This window comes from Polypterus senegalus, chromosome 14 (assembly GCF_016835505.1).
Source record: "Polypterus senegalus isolate Bchr_013 chromosome 14, ASM1683550v1, whole genome shotgun sequence".
NCBI classification, from domain to species: Eukaryota; Metazoa; Chordata; class Cladistia; order Polypteriformes; family Polypteridae; genus Polypterus; species Polypterus senegalus.
In genome coordinates, this window is record NC_053167.1 from 20022751 (window position 1) to 20036873 (window position 14123).

A 14123-nucleotide genomic window follows, 5' to 3' on the forward strand; every position below is an offset into this window, starting at 1 on the left:
TGCACTTGGCACCAGGACACCCTAGGCCTCAGGTCGATGATCGACTTTGTGGTGTGTCGCCGGACTTGCGCCATATGTCTTGGACACTCGGGTGAAGAGAGGGGCGAGCTGTCAACTGATCACCACCTGGTGGTGAGTTGGCTTCGATGGTGGGGAAGATGCCGGTCATGACCTGGTAGTCCCAAACGTGTTGTGAGGGTCTTCTGGGAACGGCTGGCAGAGTCCCCTGTCAGAAGTAGCTTCAACTCCCACCTCGGCAGAACTTCAACCACGTCCCGAGGGAGGTGGGGACATTGAGTCCAATGGGCCATGTTCCGTGCCTCTATTGTTGAGGCGGCTGACCGAGCTGTGGCCGCAAGGTGGTCGGTGCCTGTCGGCGGCAATCCCCAACCCGTTGGTGGACACCGCGTGAGGGATGCCGTCAAGCTGAAGAAGGAGTCCTATAGGACTTTTTGTCCTGTGGGTCTCTGGAGGCAGCTGATAGGTACCGCAGGCCAAGCGGAATGCGGCTTCGTTGTTGCTGAGGCAAAACTCGGGCATGGGAGGAGTTTGGAGAGGCCATGGAGAATGACTTTGGACGGCTTCGAGGAGATTCTGGTCCACCGTCCGCGTCTCAGGAGGGGAAGCAGTGCAGTGTCAACACCGTATATGGTGGGGATGGTGTGCTGCTGACCTCGACTTCGACGTTGTGGGTCGGTGGGGGAGTACTTCAAGACCTCCTCAATCCCACTAACATGCCTTCCAATGAGGAAGCAGAGCCTGGGGACTCTGAGGTGGGCTCTCCCATCTCTGGGACTGAAGTCACCGAGGTGGTCAAAAACTCCTTGGTGGCAGGGCCCCGGGTGGATGAGATACGCCGAGTTCCTTAAGGCTCTGGATGTTGTAGGACTGTCTTGGTTGACACGTCTCTGCAACATCGCATGGACATCGGGACAGTGCCTCTGGATTGGCAGACCGGGTGGTGGTCCCCTCTTTAAAAGGGGACCGGAGGGTGTGTTCCAACTATAGAGGGATCACACTCCTCAGCCTCCCTGGAAAAGTCTATTCGGGGTTCTGGAGAGGAGGGTCCGTCGGATAGTCAACCTCGGATTCAGGAGGAACAGTGTGGTTTTCGTCCTGGTCGCGGAACAGTGGACCAGCTCTTCACCCTTAGCAGGTCCTGAGGGTGCATGGGAGTTTGCCCAACCAGTCTACATGTGTTTTGTGGACTTGGAAAAGGCATTGACCGTGTCCCTCGGGAATCCTGTGGGGTGCTCGGGAGTATGGGGTACCGGACCCCTGATAAGAGCTGTTCGGTCCTGTACAACCGTGTCAGAGCTTGGTCCGCATTGCCGCAGTAAGTCGAGCCCGCTTCCAGTGAGAGTTGGACTCCGCCAGGGCTGCCCTTTGTCACCGATTCTGTTCATAACTTTTATGGACAGAATTTCTAGGCGCAGCCAGGGTGTTGAAGGGGTCCGTTTGGTGGACTCAGGATTGGGTCACTGCTTTTGCAGATGATGTTGTCCTGTTTGCTTCATCAGGCGTGATCTTCAGCTCTCTGGATCGGTTCGCAGCTGAGTGTGAAGCGGCTGGGATGAGAATCAGCACCTCCAAATCCGAGACCATGGTCCTCAGCCGGAAAAGGGTGGAGTGCCCTCTCAGGGTTGGGGGGGAGATCCTGGCCCAAGTGGAGGAGTTCAAGTATCTCGGGTCTTGTTCACGAGTGAGGGAAGAATGGAGCGTGAGATGACAGGCGGATCGGTGCGGCATCCGCAGTGATGCGGCTCTGCATCGGTCTGTCGTGGTGAAAAAAGGAGCTGAGCCGTAAGGCAAAGCTCTCAATTTACCAGTCGATCTACGCTCCTACCCTCACCTATGGTCATGAGCTATGGGTAGTGACCGAAAGAACGAGATCGTGAATACAAGCGGCTGAAATGAGTTTCCTCCGCAGGGTGTCTGGGCTTTCCCTTAAAGATAGGGTGAGAAGCTCAGTCATCCGGGAGGGGCTCAGAGTAGAGCCGCTGCTCCTCCGCATCGAGAGGAGTCAGATGAGGTGGCTCGGCATCTGATCAGGATGCCTCCTGGACGCCTCCCTGGTGAGGTGTTCCGGGCACGTCCAACCGGGAGGAGGCCCCGGGGAAGACCCAGGACACGCTGGAGGGACTGTGTCTCCCGGCTGGCCTGGGAACGCCTTTGGGATTCTCCCGGAAGAGCTGGAAGAAGTGGCCGGGGAGAGGGAAGTCTGGGCTTCTCTGCTTAAGCTGCTACCCCCGCGACCCGACCTTGGATAAGCGGAAGAGGATGGATGGATGGATCTCAATTAAACTCCCTGTTAGTGCTATTTCCAAAATTATGTCAATCTAGTAATTCCTAACAGACTTGTTCTCTTTTAACAAGAATATGAAAAAGATCTGTGGTTTAATTACATTTCGTTTTAAATTCTAATTTAACATATCAGTTTTTAAAAGCATTTCTTGCTACAACCACTTAAATCACTGATGCTGTTTAAACATTTAATTTATATGTTCCTGAAGTGTACTCTTTATAAATCATCCTTATTTCAATACCACCAATTATTACTATTTAAAAGTAAACACCATGCTTAGCTGATTATTTTGTGCTCAGTGCCTAAACAGGCAAAAAATGCACAGGATTTTATATTTTAGACATTTCACATTATTTTGTCACAGATGATCACATTTTAAAATTTTCTTTCTTGTAATTCATGCTTTTCTGTAGATAAATGGCAACAACTGACCAAAATCAAACAGCTGCAAATAAGGGTCACTGAAGAGGAGTTGTCATCTGATATTTCTGTTAATGTGATCATTACCAAGAAATTGCTTTAAAAGGGCAAATATCTGTCTAATACTGAAAAAATGATCATATAATGTCAAACATTACAGAAATAAAGTGGTTTTGATTATGATAGTGCTTAAAATAAAAGTAAGACTTGATTGAAGAAAAAAAAAATATCACAACTGCCTTCAAGGATTGAATCTGAAGACTACTGTGATATAAGGTTACCCATGCCTAAAGGGTAATTTTACCAGTTAACTGGTTCACTAACAGGCAATTATAGGATGGGCTGAAAAGTACTGCTAAGCTGAATGCAAAAAACCTAGCATTTAATAACCAATATGTTATTAATCTAATAGCTGCAGAACCTTTTGTATAATGCATAGCTAACTGCTGATGTTTCTAATTTGAGGTGTTTGTGACATTGTTTTGCTTTGCTTTCCAGCAGAGGAAAATATATTTCAATTGACATTATAAAATGGGAAAAACACTTGACTCATTACACCACTTAGTGTACATTTGCTGCAGAGGCATCATGTTGGTCTGCAAGGAGCAAATTAAGGTTAGTAAAAAAAAAAAAGCTATTCGGTCCCTGAATGATCACAGTGACAGCTGTGTTCTCACACTTCAAAAAACACCACTGTTCCTAGTTGGTCTGGGACTCCACCAGGACTGTATTTTGTCTCTTATCCTTTTTGTGATTTTCATGGACAGGATTATCAAGACACCGTCAGGGAGGGGAAGGGATTCAGATCGGTAGTCTTGGAAATGCATCATCGCTTTTAGCATACTATATGGTCCTGTTGTCTTCATCGGGCTGTGAACTCCAGCACACACTTGGACGGGTTGTGACCGAGTATGAAGCAGCAGGGATAAGAATCAGCACCTACAAATCTGAGGCCATGGTCATCAGTAAGAAGTTCAAGTATCTTGAGGTCTTATTCACAAGTGAGGGGAAAAGGGATAGTGAGATTGATAAACAAAAGAGTGAGATTGCAAGTGTAAGTGGCCGAAATGAACCTTCTCTGCAGGGTGGCTGGGCTCTCCCTTAGAGACAGGGTGAGAAGCACAGATATCTGGGAGAGGCTAGGAGTAGAGCCACTAACCCTCCATATTGCAAGGTGCCAATTTAGGTGGTTCAAGCATCAGATACAGATGCCTACAAGATCCCTCCCTGCGAAGATTTCAATGGTAAGATATGGTGCGATGAGACCCCAGGGAAGACCCAAGACACACTGGAAGGATTATAGCTCTCAGATGGCCTGAGAATGCTTTGGGATCCCACAATACGAGTTGTTAAGTGTGGCTGGGGAAAGAGATGTATGGGTCTCTCTGCTAAGAATTTTTCCCCCATGAAATTGTTTTAGATAAGCAGTATAAAATGAATGAATGCATGATATATACACAACAATTTCACAGTAAACCATCTTTCCTTTTCTTGTTTTTTTGTTTTAGATGCCCTGGAAACATGATTGGGAGAAAAATTAATCTAAATATAATGTCTGTGATGCTGTCAAAAACGGGCTTAAAATGTGCACCAGATCACTTAGGTGGAACTAATAGCAAAAGAAAAGTAAAATTCTGAAAGTGTGATCTTGTGTGAAAAAGTGCAATTTCAATACTTTTTTTTTTTTTTTACAATATACAAGGTGTGATAATAAAGTATGGTGAATGCTGATGCAGGGCACCATCCAAGAGCAACGCAAAACAATTCAATGCAGGTTCTGACATGTTCATCCTTAGAGTCTAGTTTGTGACAAGTTTCAGCTTGTTTGATACTGTTAGTCGTTTGTGAGCCACTGTTGAGTTCAAGTGTGCTTTTCAAGTTTGTCTTTAATAATGGATATCGAGCAACGTATTAACATGAAATTTTGCTTCAAATTGCAAAAAGCTCAGGAAACCCATTAGATGTTAAAATTGGTTTATGGTGACACTGCACCAATAATTAAGACTGTTTACAAGTGGTTTGATCGATTTTGTACAGGATCTGACTCGGCTGAAGATGAGAAAAGATCAGGACGTCCTTCAACATCAACTGCTTCCCAAAGAGGCAGGAGTGTTGGGATAAAATAACATTATACAAAGTTATATAACATTATACAAAGTTATTGTCTGTCTGTTATACCTTCATTGTTATCACTCTTTAATCTAATATTGTTCTTTATCAGTATGCTGCTGCTGGAGTACGTGAATTTCCCCTTGGGACTAATAAAGTATCTATCCATCTATCTATCTAAGTGCATTCAAAGTAAAGGAGAGTATTTTGAGGGTGACTAGTAGTTGTAAATCTTTTACTGCAATAAACATTTCTTTTTTTAAAACATTCACCGTATTTTTTGATCACACCTTGTACAGTAATAAACTTTGCTGTAGATAAAGCAGACTTACTAAAGTAGTATTACTTTTATACAAGGTTGAACAATGGGTCAAGTAGTGTTTAAGTTCTGTTAAATTTTTGTTAGGATTTTAACAATGTTTCAACACTAAATCAGGATGCAAAACTGATAAATCAGGTTAGGCTTCAAAACTGATTAAATGCTGTTAATGTTGACACTTCAACACTGACTCAACATTGATGCAATAATTGCTTACTATCTGGGAAATAACTTCTCTATTTTTAATTTCAGATGCGAGCACAGCATCTGATATCATAGACCACAGTTTTCTAATTAATTGCCTTCGGAAATAGGTGGGTGTCTCTGGTAGTGTTTTAAAGTGCTTTTGATCTTATTTAAAAGGTAGAAAATTCTTTGTGAGTTGTGTTTACTATATTTGGTATATTGCAAAGATAGATTATATGCCCAATATTATTCTCTATTAACTTGCTAGATTTGGAAACACAGTTATGTTTTACTTATCTAGAGAGGGGAAAATAAGTATTGAATGCAGCAACGTTTGTCTCAGTAAATATATTTCCATGAGATGCTCTATTTTAAAATTTCTGACAAGTACAATTTCCATTTTTTCCTTGTTTAGATTCTGGAAATTGCAACTCATCAATTCTGAAATGCCAGTAAGACTGTGGGTCACAAAGCCATAGGGTCAACATTTGCTTGTACAGTGTGGAAAATAAGTATTGAATGTATCAACGTTTTCCTCAGTAAGTATATTTCTAATGGAGCTACTGACATGAAATTTACACCAGATGTTGGTAAACAACAGTAAGTAATCCACACATACAAAAAAATCTAAACAAAGAAGTCCATAAATTGTGTGTAATAAAGTGGAATGACACAGGGAATAAGTATTGAACATGCTTACTGTAATTTATTTAATACTTAGTAGAAAAGCCATTGTTGGTAGTGACAACTTCAAGATCCCTCCTGTTTGGAGAAACTAGGCTCAAGTATTGCTCAGGTATGATTCTGGCCCAGTCTTCCAAGTCTTCAAATCTTGAAGGTTCCGGGGGAATCTACTATGAACTATGATATTCAGTTCTTTCCGTAGATTTTCAAATGGATCCAAGTCAGGATGATTGACTGGACCACTCCAGCAGCTTTATTGTCTTTCTCTGAAATCAACTGAGAGTTTCATTGGTTGGGTTTGGTATCGTTGTCTTGCTGAAATGTTCACCCTCATTCCACCTTCAGCATCCAGGTAGATGGCAGCAGATTCTTATCAAGAATGGTCCAGTACATTTCTCCATTCATCCTTCCTTCAATTATATTAAGTCTGCCAGTATTTTGGGGTTTTGGGGTGATGTGCGGTGACATTTCTCTTCCAAACATGGTGTGTGCAATGACATCCAAAGGATTCAATTGTGTTCTCATCTGATCAGACTATATTCTCCCAGTATTTCATTGGCGTGTCCAAATGTTGTGCAGCAAACTTTAAACAAGTTTTTTCTACAGTAGTGGAGTCTTGCGTGGTGAGCATCCATAGAGGCCATGGCGGCTGAGTGCATTACTTATTGGTTTCTTTGAAACAGCTGTACCTGATAATTCCAGGTTTTTCTGAAGCTCTCCGCGAGTGGTCCTTGGCTCTTCGGGAACTCTTCTGATTATTCTTTTGACTCCCTTTATCAGAAATCTTGCAAGGAGCACCTGGTCATGGCCGGTGTATGGTGAAATGATGTTCTTTCCACTTCTGGATTATGGCCCCAACGGTGCACCCTGGAACATTCAGTTTAGTTTAGAAATACATCTGTAACCAATACCATCAGTATGTTTTGCAACAATAAGGTTGTAAAGGTCTTGAGAGAGCTCTTTCCTTTTACCCATCATGAAATGTTTCTTGTGCGACACCTTGGTAATGAGAAACCTTTTTATAGGCTATAAATTAGGACCAAACCAGCTGATATTAATTTACACCAATAGGGAGCAGGATTGCTTTCTAAATAACGACAGATTTCAGGTGGTTTCTTGGCTTTCCATGCCTTTTTGCTCCTTTTCCTCATGTGTTCTATACTCATTCCCTGTGTCATTCCATTTTATTACACAACTTAATTTATGGACTTACTTGTTTTGATTTCTCTGTATGTATGGATTACTTGGGTTGTTACTGACATCTGGTGTAAATTTTATGTCAGTAGCTCCATTAGAAATATACTTACTGAAGAAAACGTTGATGCATTCAATACTTATTTTCCCCACTGTATAAGCACATGTTGACCCTGAGGCTCTGTCTTACTGGTATTTCAGAAATGAGTAGCAATTTCAAGAATCTAAACAAGGAAAAAATGGAAATTGTACTTATCAGAAATTTTACAATAGAGCATCTTATGGAAAAACTTGAGCAGCTGGTTTTACAGATGAAGCCTAAATAATTTAGCCATTAAAAACGTCACAACAGCAAATTAACCATATTACACAGACATGGAAAAAGCTAAACCTCTTAATTTTTTAGCATTTTAAAAAGCAATTCACATTTTGCTTTCAGTTGACTAGACTACTGCAATACACCCTTAACAGGACTACCTAAGCCAAACATAAAAGTTGAAGTTAGTTCAAAATCCGGCTGCAAGAATTATAATCAGTATAAGAAAATATAAGCAGGTCTCACCAGTTTTAGCATTGGTTACCAGAATCTTTTAGAATGGATTTTAAAAAACAATTATAATAATACATGAAGCAATGCACAATCCTGCTCCTTATTTACTGGAGTGTCCAAACAATAATCACAGATTCTTAAACATGGATTTGCTTATTATTCCAAGAGCAAAGCATGAAATATGGTAAGGAGGCCTTCTGCTGTAATGTACCAAAAAGTCAGACAATAGATATATGCCCGATTAACACCAAAAAATGTTTTAAAAGCTCCTAAAACTCCCCTTTAAAATTGCCCTTTTAATTGTTCATTTTTTTTTGTTAGTTGTAATAAATTATATAACTGGAAAATGTATTCACTTCAACAAAGCTTGCATATCCTATCCACTTAATTTTTCCAAAATAGCATCAACTTGATATTTGAAGATCCCTCAAGTCTTATTGTCTACCACATTAACTGTTAATTTATTCCAGATATCAATGGTTCTTTTTTTGAAGAAAATTTTAGTTTATAGAAAATTTCCCTTTAACAAGTTTCTAATTGTGTCTCCATGTTCTTGCTAAACTAATTTTAAAGTAAAAAACTGCTTAAAATGAAAAGGTTCAATTCCTTTAATCTTTCATCATTGCTCTTACCTTTCAATCCCAGTAATCTGCCTAGTTTTTCTAACATTGCTATGTCTTTTGTAGACCAGAAACCAAGACTGCACACAGTACTCCAGGTGCGGCCTAGCCAGTGCATTACAAAGCTTATGAATAACCTCTTGATTTCTACGCTAAACACTATGCTAATATATAGCTTATACTTAAAAAATCTACTATCATTACTAACCTCTCTTATTCCTGGGTTTTCTTTGGTGGAGTTTTACATCTGATCAAAGTAATTTGCAGTCACATGTGATGCTGGAAGGAACGTTAATGCTCCAATGTTTGAAGAGACACACTGCAAATAATCTTTTAGGATGGTGCCTCTAAACAATAATGAACTAATTTTAGCACATTTGTTAGAATATCCAGTGGGGGCTGGGTGGCCTTTTGGCCTTAGAACTTCCTTGAGGTTTTGTTCTCTAGAGCATTTCACTAGCTACCTTTTTTTTCCCTCCTCTCCTTCCTGGCCATCTGACCCTATTTAACCATTATAGATTGTTGTCTCATTTCTAGATATTAATCTTGTCACATTGAAATACTGTAAAATGTTCTGGGTGCTGAGTTGTCTTATAGCTTTTGAACCACTAGAGGTTTACTTTCTCCAAAAAAGGTAGAGGGAGATTGTTTTCCTCTCTTTGCTGGCTAGGATACATTCTCAAAATGGAAACTGGCTTTTGCCACAATAAACATTAGAACCATTTTCACTCTACTGTAACTTGTTTACTGTTATTTTAAAGCATTTTGAGCCATGTGTCTGCATAAAAATATGGTATTAATAAAGTAAAATCATTAAAAGTATTAATCAATTAGAAGACAAATGTCAAAACAAAATTGCAAAATTCACCTTGTGAAGAGTGGCAAGAAGATGAAACAAAATACAGAATGAAACGTTAAACTATTATTACCTAAATTCAACAGAAAATAAAACTGACATTGCTCAGGCACTAAGTAACGCTGAATGGACAACACTGTGGGTGAGAAGCAGCGGGGCCCATTTCAACAAGCAGTACAGGGTACTTCATTGTTCATCCTATCACTCCACTATTTCATTTGTATAGGGCTTCTTTCCAGGAATGCAGACTACAAGTGCATGCACAGAATCACTAAATAATTTGATAAAGCAAAATAATGCGAGAATTTGTTAATTTGCACTGCAACATGATACTGCTGTTGACTGTGTTCTTAACCTAATCTTTGTTTTGCTTGTGACACTTGTCTGCAAGAAACAATCTTTTCATTTTGATGTCCTCATATTTTCTTGATAAACTGCTCTGTTGTGAGTGAGCATCAGAGAAATTAAATATACTCCATGATACACTGATAGGTAGGTAAGAAGCAATGAACAAAATCAAAAGTTTTAGTTAACGTAATTTAGCCAGGAGATGACGTAAGAGCAGCAATGTAAACCATTGATGACAAAAAACTGACTGTGACAAAATGTAATTTTCAGCTATTACAGACACTTTGAAGTAGTATTCTTACAATTTTATCAGCTGCCACGTTGGCAATAGTCACACCTCCTTTGTGTAAGTAAGCCTGTAGTAGTCGCACCAGTGGTGGGATGTTGCCAGCTCGCTCCCACAAAACAGGCTGTAAAAGATGAGGGAACAGGACCATGTATGATGCTGGAACTTCTGAAGAAGTGTGCATCTCTAGCAAGAGGGACATCACTTGAAACACGTACGGGACAAATTCTGGGGGGGGAAAAAGTTGGCAAATAAATAATTCATTAATCTTATTCTAAAATAAAAGTTCTTTTCAAGACAGAAAATGGAAAGCTATTCTAAGCAAAAGTTCTAAGAAAATACAGAGCTGTCATACCATTATGCAGGAATTTAACTACTGTTTTGGAGTAAAAATAGAACAAAATGAGACACATACATAACAATGCAAAGCAAACACACACTGGGTATGATTCAACATAAATCAAAACAGAATGAATCAAACTATATGAATGTAGTATCAGTACAGAAAACAAACCATCTATATTTTATGAATTGTCTACTTGCCTTGGACATCATTCTGTAGAATCTCAGTAAAGACAGGAAAGAGTGCCTCCTCAAAACTGCTTACTGCTGTAATGTTGGCTTTGCAGGTTATTCTTACAGATAAACAGAGAGACTCAAACAGGTAATGGTTGAAGTGGGGCTTACTTGGATTCTAGAGGGACAATAGAGGATGTGACAGCATCAATTAAAGTCAAAATTGTAAGGTCTCAAATCTAAAATCAAAACAAGAACCTCAACACAGCTTGAATTAGGGCAACCACTTATGATTATTTTGTAATTGATTAATCTATTGACTTTAATCACTGATAAATTGATTAACAACTAATTTTGTCCAAGCAAAAATAAAACAAATGCAAAGATTCAAATACACCAAGCATTCAATATTTAATAATTATATATGTCTTTAGCCTCTTCGGTGCCAACTTGAGACAAAGGATGAAAGAGCCTATAACCATTTTACTTCAGTAAGTGCTGATTTTTAGACTTTAACATGAGAACCAGGATTTCACTGAGCTGTGTAGTTAATCCAGTCTGAATTATTGTTATTGTATCTTCTTGTTAAAATAAAGCCCATTTCCAGGCACTGGCTTGCCAACAAGGTTGAGGACTGTGCACCTTCATGCATTTAAAAATACATATCCAGAGCCCTTACAATCATTTATCAAATAAGATTTATTTACAAATTTAATCACTGCAAAAAAACACTAAGAATAACTTAATAAAGATGTTATGTTTATATAGGATTCTGGGGCTCACATGTCTCCCTGATCCAAAATATGACCATTGTGTGAATTTCCCCTTGGGATTAATACAGTATCTATCTATCTATCTGAAGAGTCACAAGTTGCTGGCTCTGGCTTAAGCGCTTCATTTTAGGCAAAGCTGTGCATTAACCTTTTGCCAGATAGTGTGCGTTTAACACAATACTTGATCACATTTTAAGAGTCTGTACAATGATACCTTGAGATACGAGTTTAATTCGTTCTGTGACCGAGCTCTTAAGCCAAAATGCTCTTATCTCAAATCAGTTTTCCCCATTGAATGAATTGAAATGCCATTAATCCGTTCCGGACCCCCAAAAAACACTGCAATGTTTTTGTTACATATTTTTAAATAAGAAAAATGTACTTATAAATAATGAATATTGTATAAAAACACAATACAATAGAATGTACTGCAATAAACTGTTTTTAAGTACAGTATAATGTACAGCATTTACCTTGGAGATCAGACGAGTTGAAGAAGCTGACGGAGGTGGTGGAGAAAGGCTTAACTGAATGTTTTTCACTGATTTTTGCCCTTTTCGCCGCACCTTCCTCACTTTCATCTGCAGGGGTTTTCGATAAAAACCTGTCCAATGAGGTCTGTTTCATCCTCTCTTTCAGAATGTTTCTAAAATACGTTAGGCAAGTGTCATTAAATAGAGCTGCTGCACGATCAGTTGTAACTTTTTCAGAATGTTTCTTTTCGATAAAGTCAAGCGTTAGTACAGCAGAGCTATTTAATGACACTTGCCTATCAGTTGCAACTTTTTCAGGATGTTTCTTTTCAATAAAATCAATTGTTAGGCAAGTGTCATTAAATAGCACGGCTGCACTCTCTGTTGCAATTTTTTTCAGGGTTATCTTTTCAATAAAGTCAAGCGTTAGGCAAGTGTCATTAAACAGAGCCACTGCACTATCAGTTGCAACTTTTTCAGGGTGTTTCTTTTCTTTAAAGTTCGAAACGTTTTCCCAAATTGCAAACAGTTCCTTTAGCTCACTTTGACGTAGCCTCCTCCTCCTCTGCGATACTGATCTCCTGCAGAACCTCCATATGTTGCCACGTCTGTAGTTCCGTCAACTCCTCCGTAGTCAGTTCCTCTAAATGTGTGGCGACAAGCTCTTTGATGGCTCGTATTTCGAATTTTGCCTTGTAACTCAAGACAAAAAAATCGACCTAGTAACGGCTCGTATCTCAAAAAACTCGTACGTTGGGGCACTCGTATCTCAAGGTACTACTGTATATTGAAAAATTTTATATTAGTGCACTTGAGTGAAAAAAAACGGTAAATAGCAACTGTCAGCAGACTTATTGTATTTATCAAATCCTACGAAATATCTTAACTTTCACCCTAACACTACTCTTGAAGCATGAACTTCTCAAGTCAGTCACCTTTACATCATCAAAAGAACAACTGTTGGCTGGTTAAGTGAGTGTAGGTAAGTTACTTATGATACTGCCTTGTCTTACGCTATAGTTTCAAAGGGTTTCTTCATCAGGTTTTCATGCATGGAACTAGTGCTGCTGTTGAATACCACCTGCATCTTACATTAGAAAATTACAAAGATTTACATGATAACAGGCAATTCAGCCCGACACTCTTAGTCTTAGCCACTTAATTCCTGAAAAATAACATCAAGTTGAGTTTTGAAGCTCCCCAAAGTCCTACTGTCTACCACACTACTTAGTAACTTATACCATATGTCGATGGTTCTTCCTAATGTTTCTGCAAAATGTATCTTTAGCAAGTTTCCAAAAGTGTCCTTATGTTCTTGCTGAACTCATTTTAAAGAGTCTCAAACCACTGTACTAATTCCCTTCATAATTTTAACCATTTCAATCAAGTCATCTCTTAACCCACTTTTGCTTAAATTGAAAAGGCTCAGCCGTTTAAATCTTTGCTTATAACTCATCCTCTGTAGTCACAGAGGAATCAAATTAGTCACTCTTCTCTGGACTATTCTTTTGTAGCCCGGAGACATAATAAATAAATAAACAACCATCCTGTCAGCTTTTCTAGTGAAATACTCACAGTGGAGGCTTTTAGGCAATATTTAAGGGAAATATCCTCTGAAGAATGTGCCAAAGCTTTCATCACTATTTGAGTACACAAAAATACACCGAGCACTGCTGAACTCTGGTATTCAATGTGAGGGATGATTAATCGATTAAGAAAATTAGTCTAGATTAATTTTTGGCACTAACCAGTAGATTGTAATCAAATGATTGTGGCAGCCCTAGTGTAATGGCTTAGCCAACACTAATGTGGGTATAACTTGAGGTCAGAGCAAGTACATTTCTAATAAATATTCAAAGTAAAGATACATCATCTGGAGAAATGTGCTTTATCTATTTAAAAAAAAACTCCTTATGTTTTAAGTGGAATATATCTGTTACTCATCCCACACTATTTGTAGCAAGGACGAAAAAAAAAAAAAACAATAATAATTCATGGAGAAAGGAGATAACAAAACAGAATGGACTTGGATAGGGACCCAACTCGAGCAGTAGCAAATTAATGGGGAGTAAGGTCTTCAGTTCTAAAGGGTGACACACTGAACACACTTCCTTGTCATACAAAGAGGATTTTTTTGGGGAATTGCTTATTTAACTTTATTTTAGCAAAAGAAGATGCATTTGGGATACTGTGAAATATGACTGGACACCTGACATTTCGAATATGCAACACGAGAACAGTTTTTTTTTCCCCCATGGACAATTTTGATATTGCTACTGTTCCATTCACGTCTATATTCAAGCATATAATATAAGAAATTGTTACTTCCACTGTCCATGAAAATATAAAATTAAAAATTGTCTTGGACATCACTACAAAATGTGGAGTGAATAACAGATACATAAATTTATGTGAGTATTTATATGTACTTATTTGATTGATGTTTTTATCTAAGGCTACTGGTAAAATTTTAAGATACAATTG

General features: G+C 39.1%; 1 protein-coding gene across 1 annotated transcript in view; it reads right to left on the bottom strand.

Annotated features, from left to right (window-relative positions):
- cse1l (CSE1 chromosome segregation 1-like (yeast)) overlaps positions 1-14123 on the bottom strand; it is a 227024-nt gene that overhangs the window by 17969 nt on the left and 194932 nt on the right. Inside the window, exons 18-19 of the mRNA XM_039734891.1 lie at positions 10421-10571; positions 9894-10105 (exon numbers count right to left, since the gene is read on the bottom strand). Of these exons, the coding sequence (XP_039590825.1) occupies positions 9894-10105; positions 10421-10571 (363 nt within the window). The remainder of the gene's footprint in view (positions 1-9893; positions 10106-10420; positions 10572-14123) is intronic.